Here is a 20,215-nt window from a genome sequence, read left to right on the forward strand (position 1 = left end):
CGAGCTTAGATTTTTGGGCTCTCCTATAGCTCTAAAAGCTTTAAAAGCGATGCCCATGTTCTGATATAATAAAAAATATTCCAACTATCATATAATATGTGTTCAGAGTCAACAGACATTTCCTTCCAGTGCATCGCAGTGGGGGGAAGGAGGGACACGGCTATAAAAAGGTTTGGGAACCACGGGTCTATAGGCTTTCACTTTTATGTATCAGTTTTTATGAATCAGTTGTCCTCATATGTTCCCTTCATACTCTACGTTTGATAAATGGCACAGTAGGAGCAACCATCTAGAGCTGCAGTTTTGGATTGCTTTGAAGTACTCCAGCCTGATCTTCTTCGCCCTGGTCAAACTTGGCCAATTATTTTGCTTGCCTATAAACCTCCTGCGAAAATGTTCAGTAGATGCCTAATATGCAAGTTTCCCGACTTCCTACACTGGATGAGGAGAGTAAGACTATTTCAACTTTTTGAGCTAATAGATTTTTTGTTGTTTTGTTGTCTGTGTGTGAATGAGTTGTGTTTGCAGTCTGGCATCTCTGTTGTAGGAGCTGCATATTTTCACTGTGCGTCCCTTATGAAGAGACACAATTAACATCCAATCACGGAGCAGCCGTCCCAGCTGTACTGATTATTCCTTTATTATGCAGACACGAGATAAGACTCAAACAGCAGCTTAAGAGACGACGCTTTGCTTTTTCTAAAGTTGAGCACAAAATGTGCGGCGATAGTACAGCCTGTTCTCGTCCAAACTCGTTATTTCAACAACTTGATCCAGTCCCATATTATACTGATTTGGTTTAAGTGATGCCTAATTTGATAGACCGCAGTGTTAAATATCTGCAGTAATGCTACACACGTTGGCACAAAATTATGATGTTTTATCCCCTGGGTAAAAGTTTACAGTAACAATTAGCATTTTTAATCTGAAGCAAGTAATTATGTTTTGATTACTTAAATCTGCATTGCAAAAACTTTGCATAGGAAAATTCAACCTAAACAAAGCATGTTGGTTAAATATATGTGGCCTGATCAATGGCTTTTTTAATTTTTTTTTTTTTTTATTGTTTTTTTTTTTATTGTTTTAGTTGTATTTTGGAGTACTTTTGAGAAATGTTTTCTTTGCATAGCACTACACGTTTAGGGATGCACCGATGCCACTTTTTCCAAAACAAGTAGAAGTTCTGCATTTTGAGCACTTTCTGATACTGAGTACCGATACCAATGCCAGACATTATTTTCACGGGATCTAATACAGTGGTAAATCCAGTTAATATTTCATGATTTAGTATCCAATATTAATATGTATGTAATTAATTATTTCATTACATATAATTTAAATATCATTTATACATAATTTCATTATTATATAGCCTACTTTTTCACTGGAATACTTATTTGAGAGGCTCTGTTAAATTTCTACTAAAATCACTGTAGTTAGGGATAATTCTAATATAATTATAATTTCTGTATAATTTAGAGAACCTTTCCTATCACCAATCTGCAGACTGTGCCTGGGACTAACCGCTAACGAGCCATGTTTGGTATAATAAAGTAATGACATTGTGATTTTTATCTTTGAAAAGCTTTACACAAATAAAAAAGTACTTCACATTAATAACTTGAAATAGAAAAAAAAAAATAGAAAAATTAACAACCCAGTCGGCTAACAGTCTTTCTTAACAAGAGAGTCTTCAGCTGCTTCTTAAAAGAGTCCTCTGAATGGGCCTCACTGAGGGCCAGGGGCCCCCGAAAAGTGAGGACATACAGTGTAAAATCCATTCAGTATTGTACTGGTAACCAGTGACGACATGATAGTACCGAGTGATGTGGGCTGTTCTGGGGGTTCTTGTTCAAATCCTCGCAGCAGAGTTTTGCACAAGCTGAAGTCTTTGAAGAACTGCCTTATTAAAACAAGTCAAAAGTGAGCTGCAATAGAGACGAGATAAAAGCATGTATGATCATCTCCAGAGCGGTCTTTGACAACAGTTTCTTCACTTTTGAAATGTTTCTCAGGTGATAAAAACAGAGAGTATTGTTTTATACCACAGCCACACTTTGACCAATATAGGCCTGCTATACCTCTTTTAAAAACACTGGACCCGCTTTATTCAGCCGCTAAATTTGTTTGTCAATTATAATAAGTCACATTGCATGCACCAGTAGACAAGCACCACTTAACCACATTAGCCTTTTACTTTGTAAGCACAAGCACTGTGCTGATATCCTTTGTGAACTGTAAAAACCTTTAGGAGTCTTAAATATCTCCATAGTTCATGTGTCACTCACATATGAGTAAAGCTGAGCTTCATGTGCAGAACAGTTCATGTGCTCATCTCAGAGACCAGCTGTGAGTGTCAAATAAGACTCATTTACAGTGGTATCGGCATTCATATCAGAGGCACATTTACGGATACAAGTACTGGCATCTGGTATCACACTTTACTGCTGTCGATATTACTGCATCTCTGTTTATGTCCTTATGAAGCTTTTAAACATCTTGCTAGTTCTTAGACTCTTCTGATTCTGATTCATATCTCAAGTCTGAGTGATCGCTTCTGTCTGCCTCTTTAACAATGTCATACTTACACATGCTAATAGATCATGCTAAAAGATAATTAGAATAGTCACATGTAGAGACTAGCACAGACAAAAGATAGAAGATTTGAGTTGTCAGATACTAGAAAGGGACCAGTGTGATTTCTAGATTGAAGTAACTTAACACTAAGGCACTGCAGAGAAAAGAACTGACTAAACTTTTTGGAGCAACTCCTTGTAAATGATTGTTGTTTATGCCGTTGCCATCCTTCATGCTTACAGAGTCCAGCTGTGTTCAGACACCTCCACACCTTGGATAGGGCGGAGTTCTTTATTTCATTATCAGACGCTCGCATGCCAAAATTCATTATGCCAACCTTCTGTTCTAGCGCAGCCAAGCATGCCAAGCTAACGTGCGGAACAAATACCTACCTTTCGTCTGGTATAGCCCCCGCTTGCCCACCCGCCTCTCCTCCTCCCCCCTCGCTCTCTTCTGCTAATAAGTATGTTTAGTGCGTGATTCACCTGCATCAAAGGACTCCTGTGAAGTGGGCCGCTTTGTATCGCTGGGCCGTGATTAGTCATTACTGTCAAAGCCACAGTGTTTCCCTTCCCTTTCTCCAGCTTTGAAGCCAACAGGTGCTTGTAGCCCAAATGCAAATGCGCCGCGCAGATATCATACCTTTTCTAGCACATAGTCAAGAATTTGCTAGTGGAGGGCTGCTGCTCACGCTACCATCGGCCATTCTCTTTCATCAGAGCAGGGAAATGTGTAACATGTGACACAACTTTCACATGGGATTTGCACAGCTATTTTATTTGAGGATTAGGATGCAGCTTGGGCGCCAGACTGTCAGCCACATCTATACAATCTTAAAGTCGATCTGTTGTCTCCTCCTTACATCTAATTTCCCAGTTCACTCACTAAATGCGTCCCACCTCCACGCCAAAAACACCACGTTGCCATGGAAATTGATAGGGTGGCACCGTGGGTATACCGCTGCAGTGTGACAAGTTATTCCAACTGGAATAAAAAGAGGCTTTGTCCTGAAACAAAGAGGTGGCTTAGGAAGGCTTTGAGGCACTCAGGGACTTCCCTTATTTATGAGATCACAATGAAAGCACAAGCGGAGAATAGAGCGGCCAAACTCGAATGCCACTCACCAGCGCTCCCAGTCTCCTTGTCACTACGTGTCCAGTCGGCTAGTGCCAGCAATCTACAATTTTGTAACCATTTTACAGAGGAGCTTTGTGGCTACTGACAACGAGGTGAACATTTGAAAAGCACACAGCAAGAGGTTGGACCTGCCCCCCATTTAACCCTGACCACCTAAAGAGAGGTCAGACCACCTTTTATGTTTATCAGCACTGGTTTGAAGCACTGACCTTAAGCGATTCGACTATAAATGAATGGCGCATTGTTACATAATTAAAAAAAATATAAAATGAAGCCTTGCATGTGCTTCTTCTTATCAGTACAGTTCAGTGTAATGAGCTCTTTGAAATGTCTTTGTAACTGTTCCCAATCACTTTCTGAATTGCCAAGTCCGAGGAGTATATGGTTGCATTCCCTTTGTTATAATTTTCACTGGCTGTCTTTGATAAACAACAATTTAAGAATTTTTTGTGGGTGTAATATTTCAAAATTTAAGAAAATACATCGTCGTTACACAAACCAACTTTTGCTGGTGGTGGTAAAATGTTTTTTAGCATGACACAGGCTCAGTGTGACCCTGCCAGTTCCTACAGTGTCATAATGAGGCACGAGGACTCAGCGGCGCTTAGGAAATACATTTGAAAGTGATGGATTGTGTCCAGATGGTCACTAGCACAGAGTGGCCAGTAGGAGCTCTGTCAGCGTGTCAGCAAAGATACACTGCTAACTACATAAACACACTATTCCACGCTGTTTGGCTAATGACAGCGACGTGTTAAGCGTTGTACATTCGACGTGTGATTCACTCAAAATTTGCACATGGGAACATTTCGGCAGCTGCGGATCTGACCGGCGATTGTTACCGTGCCCCCGGTGTTGTGCAGAAACAGAGCGTTGCCTCGTGTGACCTGGCTCTTGTTGGGATTACAGGGTGGCAGTGATGGAGGCCGTCTTCTTCTGTGTAGGATCAGCGCAGTCTAATGGATGCTCATCAATTCTTGCTGTCCGGGGGAAGTGGGTGTCACGACTCCTGTAACTACTTCTGACAAGAGTGATGAAACACTTGTTCAAGTTGTAAGATTGCAAGTTTGAAACCTTTCGATATGACTTTGAGTGGTGGCGCACGAAGAGGGGCTCGAGAAAAGACAGTTGAGTGAAAGAGCGTCTCGGGGTAAGCGACAGGAGGAGGGGTGATAGAAGCTAATGATCGCCATCTGTCTTCGGCTGGGAGAGCGTCTTTTGGGCTTATTGGAATAAAACAAAAACAGGGATTTGCTGAGGTGGCCTTGGCGTGGTGGGATACATGGCTTGGGTGAATGGTTGGACGGGTTTGGTGGAACGGGTCAGAGAGACACTTTAAAGAGGAGCTTGTCTGTCTCGCACTAATGATCGCTGCTGCTCAGTGAGAGGCCTGGAGTTTGCTCAGTGTATACTTACTGCGTGCCAGAGTCCACATCGGGAAATATGTTAGCGTGTTTGTCCATGTGCTTACCAGCTCACATGAGAGATCTCTTGGAAGACGGGCCAGATTGATTGTCTCTTCAGCTGTTCTGGCTGAATAACAGACTCCTTTTACACCATCTTTAGATAGAGAGGAAATATGCTGATAAGAAAAAAATATATGAGGTTAGCAGCAAATCTCATTCTTAAAGGCTACACTATGTAACACATTTTAACTAGCATGCTGTAACAGCTTTTTATGGCTTACAAAATACATTGAAAAATACATTCTTACTGTGAATGTGGACGCCTCTCCACAGATCTCACCTGTCACATACCCTGGAATCTCTCCTTTTCTCCATTAAGATAGATTTACTATAAATGCTATAAACAGTTAGGGCTAGATCTTGTAGTTTTAGTTATAGTTACCCCCCAAAGTAACTGTTAGTAACTGCATTACTGTGTGATGAAAGTAACTAAATACCAGATAAAGTGACTATTAAATTACCAACCAAAAATTCCTCACAAATACTCCTCAGCAGTAAAAATTAGCTCTATTCAGCCTTCTTTGGCTTGTAAATCACCAAATGTCTAAGATCCAGCATTATAAGCTATTCCACTCCACAGAGCTCAAAATCACCATCATCGACTCATAACTTTACAGTCACAACAATGCAGCACAAACACCTCTTTGCACAGCAGATATCAGGGCATTTACTAAACGCCCTGATATAAGAACATTACAAACATGTGCATGACACATGACAGAGCTGATACACTTGCAAAACCTGAGGTGAACTGCCAAACAGATATAAGATCAGCTGCACTTATGATAAGTAGCGTGAGCAGAGGCCTGTGTCCACTATCACTGCGCTGACAAAGGAAACTCCTCTGAATGAGACGAGAGAGCTGAGTCTGACCTGTCACCTGCTGAGACTTACAGTAAAATAACAACCCTGTTACACTGACTATACTATAAATATAACGCCGTTACAGCAGAGGAAAGAGACATTTGTTAGAATACTCATTAATGATCAAAGTAATGCTCTTAAACTGTGTTATTCCCAACACTGGCTATAAAGCAATAACATCAAACATCAAGACAAATAGGTGGTGGGCAACCTGAAACGTTAGGAATAACAAGGTCTAATAATAAGAAGAACATACCTATGTGATAGTTTCATAATAAAACAGCATATACATAGACTTTCTTATGTATAAATGTTTTTGCTGAGGCTAAACACGCAGAAATGCAGGTCTGATATATATTTATATGAGGATATCTCTCGAGCAACCACAACATAAAATTAAACACGCTGTTATTTTCAGCAGATCGATTCCTACAAGACTTTTAGAATGTGTTTTGTTATTTCATGGTGTATAAATTAACAGTTAAATTGCTCTAAGTGAGATGTAAAAATCATTCACGTTGCCCCTGGTGACAATCAATTCTCACGGGTTGAGGGACCCTAACTTCCTATTGATTAACACACTCGTCTAAAAACTTTGCAAAGACAGCACCCTCGCATGCCATAACACAATATTCACACACATAAAATAGGCCATTACCTAATAATAATAAAAAGTATATAGCAAAATAAATACCGAGAGAGATACAGCGCATCCTCCATCTAAAGTGGCGCTTCTCACGGGGGACGTGTTTTGGCTCATGAATTTTTAAGGCAGAATTGCTATCAATGGGAAAGTTAAAGGTCAACAAGTCAATAGTGCCCCCCCTGTGCAGCCGGCTGTTGGTAATAGAAACTGTGTGGCCATTTTAAACGCTGCCTTGCATAGTTTCTCAACAGCGATGCAAAAATATATGATTCCTTATCCGTTTTGCCATCAGGTAAACAGAAGTAGAAGTCAGTGACCCGTGAAAAGACATCACCAGTATAAATGGAGTGTAGTGTATGGCTGTGATAAAGTACCCAGGTATCCACGGCTCATTCCTCACCTACTTTGTTATATCTCTCTCTCTCTCTCTTCCTCCTATCTCTCCCGTCTCCCCATTCAACCAACACTACCTACCCTCCCGTTCAATCTTTATTTCTTCCCTTTCATTTCCCGCCAAGGTCACGGATGCTGTCATGTTCACCAGCTGTTTCCAGAACTCCGGCATTTAAACTTTGACTTGAGGTCGTAGACTGTGGTGTATATGTGCATTAGTCTATATGGTTTCTGCCGCTTAGTTTAAAAGGACAAGCAAAACAGTGAAAAATGGTGTTACCTGCACTTAATTTCCATCAGCAAACTCCAGCCACACGGGATCGTAAAGGATATTAAAGAGGGACTATTATGCTTCTATGGAGTATTCATGGCTGACACGTTACATTTATAGATTTATTTTATAGTTTTGAACATGCTATATTTGCCAAAAACTACATATTTACATGTTTAATTAGTTTCCATTTCGCTTTTGAGGCTTTGAGTCCCCCCTCCCTTTGCTCCACTCACTCCCCCTTCAGAGCACTATCACAACAAGCTACGGCACATCGTGTCAGGTTTGTGAAGTTGTAGTGTAGTGTTTTGTATCATGCTTTTGTATATTTATGGAAAATTATCGCGCAGGAGCATGGGTGACGCAAAACAGTGGGCTGAGTTTTGGACAGGATCATACTACTACTGTGAGATATGTTCAAATAGACCCCAAGAGAGATCACAAGATTACTCAAACATGCATGGATTACATATGCAAAACCTCTTCAGGAATGTTTTTTATGAGGGAAAAAGGTCACGGTAGAAAGCTCCAAAAAGTGGATTTTGCATAATACCTCCTCTTTAAAAAAAACAAAAAACAAGTGAATGTGTGTAGTTCTAGAAGAATCTTTGAGGATTGTCTCTGAGTGTCACAGATTTCACAGAAATTATCATTGAAGAACTAGACATCTATTAAGATGTGTGGACAAACTGAGACCACACATCACATACACAAATGTCTTTGATATATTTGATAAATAAAAAATAAAATAAAATTGAATTGAATTGATGCTAGAAATGGATTGGGAAGAAGTTTGCCTGGAATCCAGAACAAAGATGTGAGTCTGGTCACCAGTGAATCTACCCGGTTTCAAATCCACCAATGACAGCTGGATTAGCCAATCGGGGAGAGGCATAGTCCTGTATTGGAAATAATAAAGGACCCTTGAAGAGACATCACCAGTTTCACATGTGTCACTGAAAAAAAACAAATCTGACTGGATAATCATGTTTGATCATGGTTTGAGATGCAACAGAAGAGGTGTGGATGTAACAGAGGAGGTGGGGACCAGACTGATATCAATCTGTTTACAAAATACAGAGAGATACAAGTCTGGATTTGCCAGGCAAGAAAGTAAGACTTCATGTTGTTACATGTCATTACTACTGTATTTGAAAGAAATAAACTAAAAATTCTCAAATCTTTATCTTTATTTGTTTAGGACTTTTAATGTTGTGGCTGGAAGTCCTTTCAACTGACAACAATCATGTATTTACAGTTCAACAATGACAATACTTTCTAAAGCTATTTCTCTTTTGTTTATTTATGCTGACAGAGAAGTCTATCTATTTCCTCCATATCAGTTTTACACTATAGGGATTTTAGAATATCTCTCAGTGTCAAAAAGAAACACAATTCAACTTTTGTGATATGATATATGTTATGAGGCATAAGCTTATAAAGAAGCCTCATTTTGTGGCACATTAATGAGTAGGTGTGGTGGTGGTGGTGGTGCTCAGGTTGCCGTGGCGACAGGTCAATGGGAGCCGTAGGAGCAGATGGCCGGCGTGGTGACCCTGCATGCTGCTATCTGCCTCTCCCAGCTCTGGATGTGTCACTCGAGGTAGTGTGTGTTGGCAGCGCACACCTGGGTAGCCCTGGGACTCCTGCACACTGCACCCCGCCACAGACACAGAGCCAGGACTGCGCTAATCCCGCCCCACAGGTCCCTCTTCCACCTGCCACCACTTTTTAGCCCGCAGTTAGCATGTTAGCCCGCTCTGAGCTCAGAACAGAGGAGACAGTGGGGCAGTGAGGGCTTCCCTTTGAATTACCTGTGGAGATGGACACTGATTCTATGACTAATCCTCTGTCATTGCCAAGCGCCCCCCTGTGCTTCCTGACAGTCCGATTGCACAGCGACATGTCCCCTCTGTGAATCCCTTTTTTCCTGCATAAGCTCCACACGCATATTTGCATGGAGCAGAATAGAGGGACCTATTGAGGTGGACTCCTGGGTTTTGTTATCTAATGCATACAGGTTATTTTCTTTGCCCGTGTAGCTGCAAGGTGCAACGTGTCCTTGTGTTTGTGCGGCTCTAGAACCTAAGCATGGACCTGCATTATTGAGTGTGCGTTGTCTGAGAGCAGGGCCCTAATGGAAGAACACTGTAGTGTACACCGAGGCCACTGGGGAGCTTTAAAGTTCACTGTAATGTTATTCCACATGAAGCACACACATATACACACAAACCGCAGACGGACCGCGGGGCTTTGAAATGGTAAGCTTCACTTTAAGGCAAATACAACCGTGTTTGCACAAAAGGGAAAATGTAAGAAAGTGGGACATTGTATTTGTAGATTTAGATGAATATCAGGTCTTAGAAATGAACTGTTTTAGTTTTGTGTTGGTGTTTTGAGCCGGATTCATATTTGTTTTAAAATGGTGTTGCTTTTTCATTCGATCATTGATTATAGTTGCTTACGTTCCAGAATACACACTTCTCCAATACTTTTACGAAGATACGAGTCTGGTTACTGCAGAATCTCCCAGAATTCAGATGGATGTTACTAACAGGTGGATTAGAAACACACACAGTCCATATCTAAACAAATATGGCTGCTCACAAGGAAAAAAAAAAAGAAGGAAATGAATATCGCAGGAACTGAAAAACATTGTGGATTTTTGCAGAATCACTGAGCGCTAATCTGAAGTGAGAGAGATGTCATTTTATCGTTTAATCACCGACAAAAAATCTGATTGCACGGTTGTGTTTGGGCGTGGGTTGAGGCGTGATGCAGGGAGTGTGGACTAGATTGATATCCCTCTGTTTAAAAGATACAGAGAAATATCATTCTGGATTTGCCAGGCAGAGACGATAGAACAGTAGAAAATGAGTAGCTGCATCATGGTTGTATTTAGAAGCAGCTATAGCGCTAATTGGCATCCAAACTTCACTAAAATTTTAAGTTTACCTCGCAGAAAACCTGTGTCGTCTCTTTGCACAAGCACTTGTTTTGTTTCTTCCACTTCCTTGGGCTTCTGTTACCCTTTTTACCTCGTTCATTGTTCATCCATACTCATTGTATTGCTTCCACTTCAGATCCAACTCAGGTCCCAAATGCAGTCAGGAGCACCACCTGTTCACTGGAATCTACACTAACAGCCTCACAGCCCTGTTTACTTCTGCTGTGCTCACTTCTCCTACTCGACTATCACTCATGCCCGGCTGCACAGACAAGCACTGGTTTGGAAGACTGAGGCAAACACTCATTTAAACTCTTTGGTGTCTTGTTTTGGGCTCTTGTATCTCTTCTTGAATCTTGTATGTGGTCAAATACAGTGAGCCATATGTTTTGGAGATGCTGAGATTTCAGTGTTTGGGAAAAGTAAAAGGAGCAAGGGAAAGTATTGGGTATTTTTACATCGTGGTAAGGAGAAATATTGGGTAAATGTATATTGTAGTAAGGAAAAGTATTGGGTACATGTACATCGTAGTAAGGAGAAATAGTGGGTAAATGTATATTGTAGTAAGGAAAAGTATTGGGTACATGTACATCGTAGTAAGGAGAAATATTGGATAAATACATCGTAGTAAGGAGAAATATTGGATACTTATACATCGTAGTATGGAAAAATATTGGGTACATGTAGATCGTAGTAAGGAAAATTTTGAGTAAATGTACATTGTAGTAAGGAAAACTGCTCGGTACTTGTACATCATAGTAAGGAGAAATATTGGTACATGTAGGTCGTAGTACTGATAAAGCAGTATTGTTTGTGGTAGTGGTATTCTCAGATTTAGAAATGTTGTAGTAGTAATAGTAAAAATGGAAGCTCCTGTCTTCTTTCTGTGTAAACATGAATTATAAAATATAGTTTCCTGCATTATTCATAGCCTTAAATATTAATAATTAGGAAATCAATTGAATTAAAGCTGACCTAGATGTATAAAATTGACTTTCCAGAGCTTTTAGGCATGTTATAGTTGTTTCCTCATCTGTTTTACCTTCTCAAAGTTGTTTTTGGAGTGTGTGTTTGCGTAATCTTTAATCACTCGAGACGCCATATTGCTGATCAACCTCCGTTTTCATGGCCAACAGTGCACATCCACCGCTCTCTACTTTCTTTGTTCTTCAATTTGTTGAATTTAATGTAGGATTTAGCAGCGTTGGATAGTCATTTTGATGATCTGCTGCTGTCCATCAAAGGTGCAGACAGCTACATGGCTCTTTGTTTACGGCGACGTCAGCTCCCATTGGGCACCGCAGTTTTCTAACACGGACTTATATCTTTTATTAAGTAATTTTAGATGAATATATAATTTAAAATGTGCAAATTATAATGTCATGATCCGCGGGTGTCAGATTTGAACTATATAGCAGGCACAAGCACAACAGTTCTTACATTACATTACATAGATTTACTCAAGTACATATTTTAAAGTCCAACTACTAAACATACTTGTGACAATATCTAACTTGTCATTATTCAGTGCAAGTCCAGCCACAGGCCTCTAGTTTTTAAAATGGCACCGGCTCTGACTTTAAGCTTTAACAAAGGAACGGGGAATAGAAGATAAATGAAATAAGAAACCACTAGCGCTAAACGACACTGCACCTCCTGCTCTCATTACATCTGAATCTCAAGTCCTTTCAACATTGAACCTGCCTAATGTCTGTAATAACACATCCACTGTTTCTCTTAATATTGCCAATTACATTTGCATACCTGTGAGCACGCATAATTACGTTTCGCTCCTCTTCAGCACCACGGAGAGCGCTCTATCTGTAAGGACACCTCTAACTGCCCGCCTCCTTTCCTTCTTTTTCTGTACCTGCTGAACAAAAGCCTTGTATAAAAACGCTTCTCATTCATTTCAAACACTCTCATGACTGCTTAATTGAGCCTCTTACCGCGAACACAATGTGAGTTATTCTATCAACCTGTGCAAAAAATATAATCCTTGCGGAGAGCTGGAGAAAACAAATCACGGCAGGTTTTAGTGAGGTTCCTTTTAAGTACATAATAATGCTGTACTGTGTAAAAAAAAAAAAAAAAGAGGCAGAGGCATTTAATTTTCTCAGCCTGGCTCCTGGAGATATTTTATCTAATTAATCATTAGTTTTATAGAAAGCACTTGTTAAAGGTTTGTTGCACAGTGAGAACACAGTCAAAGTGTTTTAGTCCAAGGTGACACCAGCAAGATTATGAGAGGTTGTAATATGAAACAAATGGGCTACATAAAAGAATTACCCAGGACATTTTCAAATAGTAAACAAGCTTTTAAACAACGCTTTTAAACACACTTTTAAACAAGCTCTAATTTGGTTTTTAGGCTAAACTTTAAGGAGTTATGTGAGGGGGAAGGGGGGTCGGTTTCTCTGTAGTTTTGACAGGAGATCTAAACCCCTCTCACTCTGTAGAACAAAGCAAACTGCACTTCACTGACTTTCTATCAAAAGGGTGTCACAAAATATTACCGTTATTACCAAAATAACATTGACTTTATAACATTATCTTTTTATGTGCGATAAGTCACTACACCGGATATTTAGGGACATGAATCCACTTTCATAATGCTCAAATGTCCGGATATTTTAGTTTAGCCAGAGGCACTTCTTGGAAAGCACAACAGAGCAGCTCGGTAGGAAGCGTGCTGTGACTCAGGTTGAATAGGAATCCTTTTATTAGCTTCCTCCGGATGACACCATACAAGTTCTCGCTCCTCTCGTGTGGGGAATGGTGGGTAGAATTGAATCCAGCGTATAGTCAGAGGTGGCTTTATAAAGGAACCATACAGTACGGTTATTGCACCATCAGGGCTGTAATGAAAGGAGCACAGGGTGACAACCGTATAGAAGAAGGTCACTGTTAATATATGGTGATCCGCTGCTGTCCGTTATAGCCGCACGCCAACCGGAGAGAGGAGAGGAGTCAGGCTTAAGTAACTGACTCCTACCCGAGGGCTTGAGTCACCAACCTACTATTCTTTTTCTGGATTTGTCTTGGATGGAGAGAGAACATGTAAGCCGCTAAACTAAGACTAGAGCTGCCAATCACTATGCGTAATATCGCGGGTGTGAGATATGTTTGAACTTTAGATAGACGGATAGTTACTTGATCTTATTCTGGTGTCGAGTAGCTTCACACGTTCATGCATGAAAGGTTTTCTTCCTAAATAACAGGTACTGATCGCACATTGATTTAACGTTATTAGCAGCTGTAGCATGTCCGACAACGCTGTTTTAGGGAGTTGTTTTACAGGAAAAGAAGAACAAACTATCTCTATGCTATATTGTACCTCATGGGCGGAGCTTTGCACGCAAATCTTACAGGAAAGAGGCTTCGATTAGGGTCCGAAGAGATCTTTAAAATACTCAAACGTGCATGGATGACATCTTCAGGCATGTTTTTAATGAGGGAACAACAATAACACCCCTTGTTTAAAGTACTAAGTGTTCGTTGGCATGAAATTGTGTGTTAAAGGGTGAGTGGTTCCTTCACGTAAAGCGATTAAAGGTGTAAAAGCGCTATTTACAAACCCGCTGATATAATTCATACGGTCGTCTTAATGTCAGTTCTTTTTCTTAGTTTGATTCACTTCTTCCTTCACCTTTAACGACAACATGATTTCCCACCTTTAAATATAACCACAATGTGAAAATGTAACAGGAGCAGCCCAGTGATCCAAGTATGTCAGCTCTATCCTTAATTCATTAATTTGCTGTTTCCCCCAAGTCACTCAGCCAGAATAATCCATCTGGAAAGTCCACTGAGCTTTTCTGCCACCAAGCAGAAACGTGCAGTGTGGTTGAGTGCTCACAATGCCATACACACCGTCACTATCTGAGTTAATGTCTCTATATGCTATTGGCTGTTCAGGCAGAAACATAGTGCACGCTGTGTTATGTGTCAAAACATCCCTCCTGCCATATGTGTGACCGCGTTTGACATATACTATACAATGGGAAGGAAGAAGTCCTGTTTTAGAGATACAATGAGCTTAATTAATGCAACCTGCTTCATGTCCATCAATGATTTACAGTGAATGGTGGGTCTCGGATTATGCATTTTACAAAAGTAGATTCTAATGGGTTTGCCTGTAATGCTATATATTTAATTTGTAATTACATTTGGCAACAGAGAAATATTGGTTAATGGTCCTATATTACGCAAACTTGACTCTTGTGAGATTTTAGCCACGTTAGAATGTTATTACCACGTAAAAAACATACCTGGAGTTGTGTTTTGTTTCATTCACACGTTTAAGTAACCTTTTATTATTGGTTCGTCTTCGTCTCCCAAGCTCAGAACGCTTTTACTATAGTTGTTTCAGAACTGAGGAAGCGGCTTGGATGAACAGCAAAATGTCTTCACCCTTACAACTTTCTGTCCAGTTGACAGATTTGAATTTTTCTTCTACACAGACAACTACCTTTTACTTTTTATTTAACGCTATTGTGGCAGATGCTTGTCGCCGATAGAGCGCGGTTGCGGACTTTCCATTACCGTAACTCCGCAACCACTTGTGCTTCATGTAAATACAAACAGCATCTCAAAGCAGAGGCATGGGGCTCTTTAAATATTTTACTGTCATTACGGTAATCTGCTTATGTTGTCCCTCGAAGACGACGAATCAGAGCGCAGGTGCCACGGGGATTTTCCCAGTCAGTTGCTCGATGCGTCAAAGAAAACATATGGATGGACATGTAAAAAAGAGGTAGTTGTGTGAAAAAATGCAGTACATTCTGATACTTCCTTAAACATGATTTTTATGGCTGAAAAAAGAATAAAAGTCTAGGCGAGTTAAACTTGTCTATAGTGTGCTCAGTCCTTAGTAGAGATTGGCAATTCCAGGGCTGAAATTTATCCAAATGAATCAAGTGAAGGTGTATGGAGTTTAAAAACACAGTGGAGCACTTCCTGTATTACCACATGACGTCATACGAAGGAACAGAGCGGGAAGGCCCAGTCTCAAGGTCGAGCTCTTTGTGCTTCAAGTTGTACATCTAATAGAGAATGAGATTTCCAGGAAAGAATCGTTACAAATTGAAAACGTGCCTTGTTTTGAATTGAATCTACAGTATGTTGTAACTGTACGGGGCGTCTTATCTCCTCTCCACTGTGCAACATCTGCTCCTCTCCAACACGCCGCTCAATAGTTTGTTTGCCCAGTTCATAATTAGCTATAGGATCACCCATTGTGTAATTATGTATAGCAGTTTGATATGTAATTAAAATGGTATCAGTATGGAGTGTAATTTGTGCAGTCTGATTACCTATTAACAGTGCAAACAGTCGTGGGTAAAAGCCCGTGACCGCCCCTCTCCTCTCTGACACTGGGCTTGATTGTGACACGGGCCAAACCGGAGCAACACAAGAATATACAGTTGGTGTTTGTGGTTTAGAGATTAAAGGTCCTATATTACACAAAATGGATTCTTGTGAGGTTCAAGTCATGTTAGAATGTCATTATCTCCTCAAAAACATACCTGGAGTTGTGTTTTGTTCCGCCTTGTGCTGTTATAAACTGATAGTTTTCAATTTAAAGTCCGAAATTATCCAAATGATTCAAGTGAGAGTGTATGGAGTTGAAAAACACAGAGAAGAACACGACCTAAATTCAGGATTTGTGCGTTAAATGAAACGAAATTAAACTCCGTGTTTGTTTGCGACGAGGAAATAACATTATAACATCAGAAAATAGCGTAATATGAGCTCTTTAAGCAAGTCGTACAATTTTTATCAGTAATTTCTGGAATAATTTTGTTACTTTTTTATCTCTATTCCCTACTGTAATTATCAGAAAGTGAGTTCATTCATTCGCTTTGAGTGTTTGAGTCTAGCGGTGCAGCAAATTGAGATAGTGGGTGCCATAGTGGGTGCCATTGTCCTACCGTTTTAAGAATCTGGCAGTGACACTTAAAATGTTTTCTCTTTTAAATAACGGGTATTTCTGTTGTCTATAACTTTGCCCTCAGTCGCTTTAATAAACACCAGCACCACCTGTGAACCAAAGTGAGTGATCGCCATGAATAATCTTGTTGAGCGTCTTTGTCAATCACAAGAACAACAACTCATCAATTCTTTTATTCCCGGTTTGTCCTTATTTTGAACTTTTGGTGATTGGACCACACAGAGACACTGCACTGCTTGTTCCTTCCAGATACAGACAGTAAAAGAGCAGGGCTTACAAACAGCTTGTTAGAGGGTCCTTTATAATGGGTTTAAAAAGAAGGGCTGATGAGGACACTCTAAGGAAATGTGCTAACAAAAGCAGTGGGCTACAAACTGACCCAAATGAGCAGCATTTGCAAATTTCTTTTAAAAATAATTAGTCGTGTCCGAACGGTCGGGCTTTGTCATATTGCATTAAAGTCCTTTCCGTAACTGCGTTGGGAGTATTTAAGATTAAACAGTTTAAACTCAAACGCGCTGTTTATCTTAGCGCGTGTAGCCAAAGGTCAAACACAACTGTAAATACATGCGTTCTCATAGAGTCCATTCGATAAAGACAAACCAAGGTCTGTGATTATGTCAATGGTGTAATATTGGAGATAACAAGCTTAAAAGTGGCCCAATTTTCTCTCATGATGTAACGGCGCAGCAAGAAGAGACTGTGCCCTAGGCTTGAATTGATCACTGAATGTACTAAAATGTGAAGAAGTGGTGAAATTAGTGAGAGGAAATATGCATGCGGCTTTATTATTCTGACAATATTCTACAGTTAACACAAAAGGGGTTAGTGACTGTAAAATCGTATGGGAACATTTGTGTGTGTTTTTAGCTCCAAAGAGACTAGATTGTAAATGAGCTACTTAATGTCCGTGTACTAGTTGGTCCGTGCAGTAGGTTTATTTTTGTAGCCTCATTTCATCTCATCGGTGTTCATTTTAGCGATAGGGAAGTCCTCTTTTTTGATTTGGTCCAATGTAGTCACGGTATTGTGTTTTTGCTCAGTACTTAAAGGTCCCGTATTACGCATGAACTCTCGTGAGCTTTAATCCACGTTAGAATGTTGTTACCTCCTCAAAAACGTAGCTGGAGTTGTGTTTTGTTTCATTCACACGTTTGAGTAACACTTTATTATTAGTTTGTCTACATCGCCAAAGCTCAAAATGCTCTGTTCCACCTTGTGATGTCACGAAGTGGTAGTTTTCAAATTAATAGCCACCTTTTACCATTTGTTCAGTAGAGATTGACAATTCAAGGACTGAAATCTTCCAAATGATTCTAGAGACAATGTATGGAGCACTTCCTGTATTACCCCATGACATCACAAGGTGGAACAGAGTGTTTTTAGTTTGAGAGAAGAGCTCAGCCTAAATATTCAGGGTTTCTGTGTTAAAGATGTGAATGAAACAAAACACTCTTTAATAAACTTTAATAATAATAATTTCAATACTACAATCATAATAACAACATTCTTTTATACAATCCAATACAGTTTCTTTAATATTACCATGTGTTTTTATAATAGTTACAATGTAGATCATTTAGTAAAGGTCAACATTTGTCCTATTTGAGTATCGATTTTTTTCTGGCCAGTGTAAGTTTAGTTCTTGTGGAGTCATAGATTTTCTGAAATGCTAAAAGTTTGAAAACCACTGCATTATTCCATCCTTCAGCCCGTGCAATTTTCTACTGTGAAGCAAAACCCTGTATCAGTTAATGCATTAAAATTATATCATCAAACTCTGCAGCTCATGCATATTTAGAGCTATGCATTTCTCTTTTGGATTCTGACCTTAGAGCCAGACGAGCTGTGATTTTAAAAGGCAAACATTGCTCTATAATAGCAAAAAACATAGACTGTATAAAGAAGTGGACTAAGGGAGTGTGACGTCACCCGTAGCGTTCGACTCCAGTCAAATGGAACTGTTATTTATTGTTCATATCTTGAGTTACGGACACATTCGCAAAAACAATACCATGTTCACTTGGTATAGTGGGTTAGAGAGGGGCAACAGTTTTCCAATGTAAAGTCAATGGAGCCAGAAACGTGCCCACTTCTTGTTTGCAGCACGGCGGCTAGCACATTAGCTATGTCCATTTATATATACAGTCCATGAGCAAAAAGCACTACACTTGTGTTGCAGTAATTACATTTGAGTCCAACAATTTATGTGAGATAGCAGACATAAAATCTACATTATCGCTTCTAGTCTCAGGACGTCCCGCTCTGAGGATCACAGACCATTTGAACACACAAAGGCTTTTAACCACAGTGAGCTCTAGCATTGTTTTGCAGGTCTCACAGGGGGGAACTTCAGGCATGTTTGATATTCAGTGTATAGATGATTAGCAGCATTAGTGAATCAGCTGCTCATCTCACACCAGATCTATAAACCCTGCTCAGATATGCACCTTACACTCATGAACATTGAACTGTGGCTTGTTCCTGGTGGTTAATTTATGATTAGAAGAAGGTCGAATGAATGTAATCCAAAGTCTACATCCGGCGCTGTGTGTGTGTAAGAGTGGAAGGAACGACCGATGATATACCAGGTGTCTCCAACCTTTTTCCTCCGGTGAGTTTCCTTTACAAAACGAAAATGCCAGACAGCTACTCATTTAACGGTTGCAAAAAATTAGAGTAAGAATGAATATGAGAGCCACGGCAAGTCTCCGATGGTGTACAGCTATAAAACATGAATTATTATCCATTTATTAGTGCACAAAGTCAGGCATTTAATTCATGACATTTTATACGTATAATTCAGAAATCCCTTGACGAGCTACTTGGAAGAGAGTGGAGAGCTACTGGAAGCTCCTGCGCTACAAGTTGGAGATCCCTGGTCCAGATATTCTCAAGAAAAAACAAAAAACATTGTGAATCAACTCATTGGTCTAGGTAAAAAGACACCAGGCTGGCACTATGCACAGTTATATAAGTAATGTGGGTCTTTTTCAATAGAGTACACATCAGATTTGGGTCACTTGAGGTCATCATAGACTTTAAAATTGAACATTATGGAGGTGTGGAAAAAGTTAAAGGAACACTGGCTGAGAAAGAAAACGAATCAAAGACCAATATGAAGTTGTCATAGTAACATTGTTCAAATAAATGTCATCCTCACTGCATTGTGTCTTCTCTCTCTTGCAGCTCCTCTGACCGACAAGCCGCCCAAAATCCTGTTCCCGTCTGAAAACAAGATTAGCAGCATGGAGCTCCAGCTAGGTAAGAGCTTCAGCGGATTTCCTCCAGCGGCACTCTGTTGAGTTTGTGTCATTTCCAAACGACAGGAAACAGATGACTTTACAAACCTGCTCCAGCACACCTCTGGCTGTTTCTAGGTAGATTGATGATGACACTTTTATTAGCTTGAGGAATGGCAAAAAGTATATAATTGTAAGTATGTTTCCCAGCGTTATGCTAATGGTGAGCGCTAATATCCCTGGGCTGTTTTGTCAACAATAGCGGTCCCATATGGCGCCACATGGAGAGGCAGTCGCCGCTGTTTGTCTTGTTTGACGTGGGGTCACCATGGGCCCGCAATGTGTCTCGGCCGGAGTTTTTTTCTCCCACTGACAGCATATTGCCGCTTGATTTCTGGGCACACTCGCCTGTCCACATGGCGCCCGCTGCTTTGTGAATGGCTAATGCGGCTGTCGTGGTTGAGCCCGATCGGACGCGACCACTCGAAGCTGCAGGAATGAAAGTGTGGACAGAGGAGAGGCAGCTGGGAGGGGGAACAAAAGCCTTAATGATGAACATTGAGGTTAGCTTTTGTCTTTTGTCCAGAGCTGTTTAAATCCAGATACTTGACTTCTGGCTGGATGAACAGGAGTGAGAAATTACTGCTCTGTATAAACTGACAGCACACCTGAACCGTTTGGCACGCATTGTAATGGATTTTTATTGGAATCAGTTTTAA

At 40.3% G+C, this 20,215-nt stretch overlaps 1 protein-coding gene across 4 annotated transcripts in view; it reads left to right on the plus strand.

Annotated features, from left to right (window-relative positions):
• Window positions 1-20,215, plus strand: part of il1rapl1a (interleukin 1 receptor accessory protein-like 1a) — a 215,128-nt gene that overhangs the window by 143,662 nt on the left and 51,251 nt on the right. For all 4 annotated transcript variants that reach the window (XM_055230656.1, XM_055230657.1, XM_033987092.2 and 1 more), the window contains one exon: window positions 19,444-19,518. In XM_055230656.1, the coding sequence (XP_055086631.1) occupies window positions 19,444-19,518 (75 nt within the window). The remainder of the gene's footprint in view (window positions 1-19,443; window positions 19,519-20,215) is intronic.

Source organism: Periophthalmus magnuspinnatus, chromosome 21, assembly GCF_009829125.3.
Source record: "Periophthalmus magnuspinnatus isolate fPerMag1 chromosome 21, fPerMag1.2.pri, whole genome shotgun sequence".
Classification (NCBI taxonomy): domain Eukaryota; kingdom Metazoa; phylum Chordata; class Actinopteri; order Gobiiformes; family Gobiidae; genus Periophthalmus; species Periophthalmus magnuspinnatus.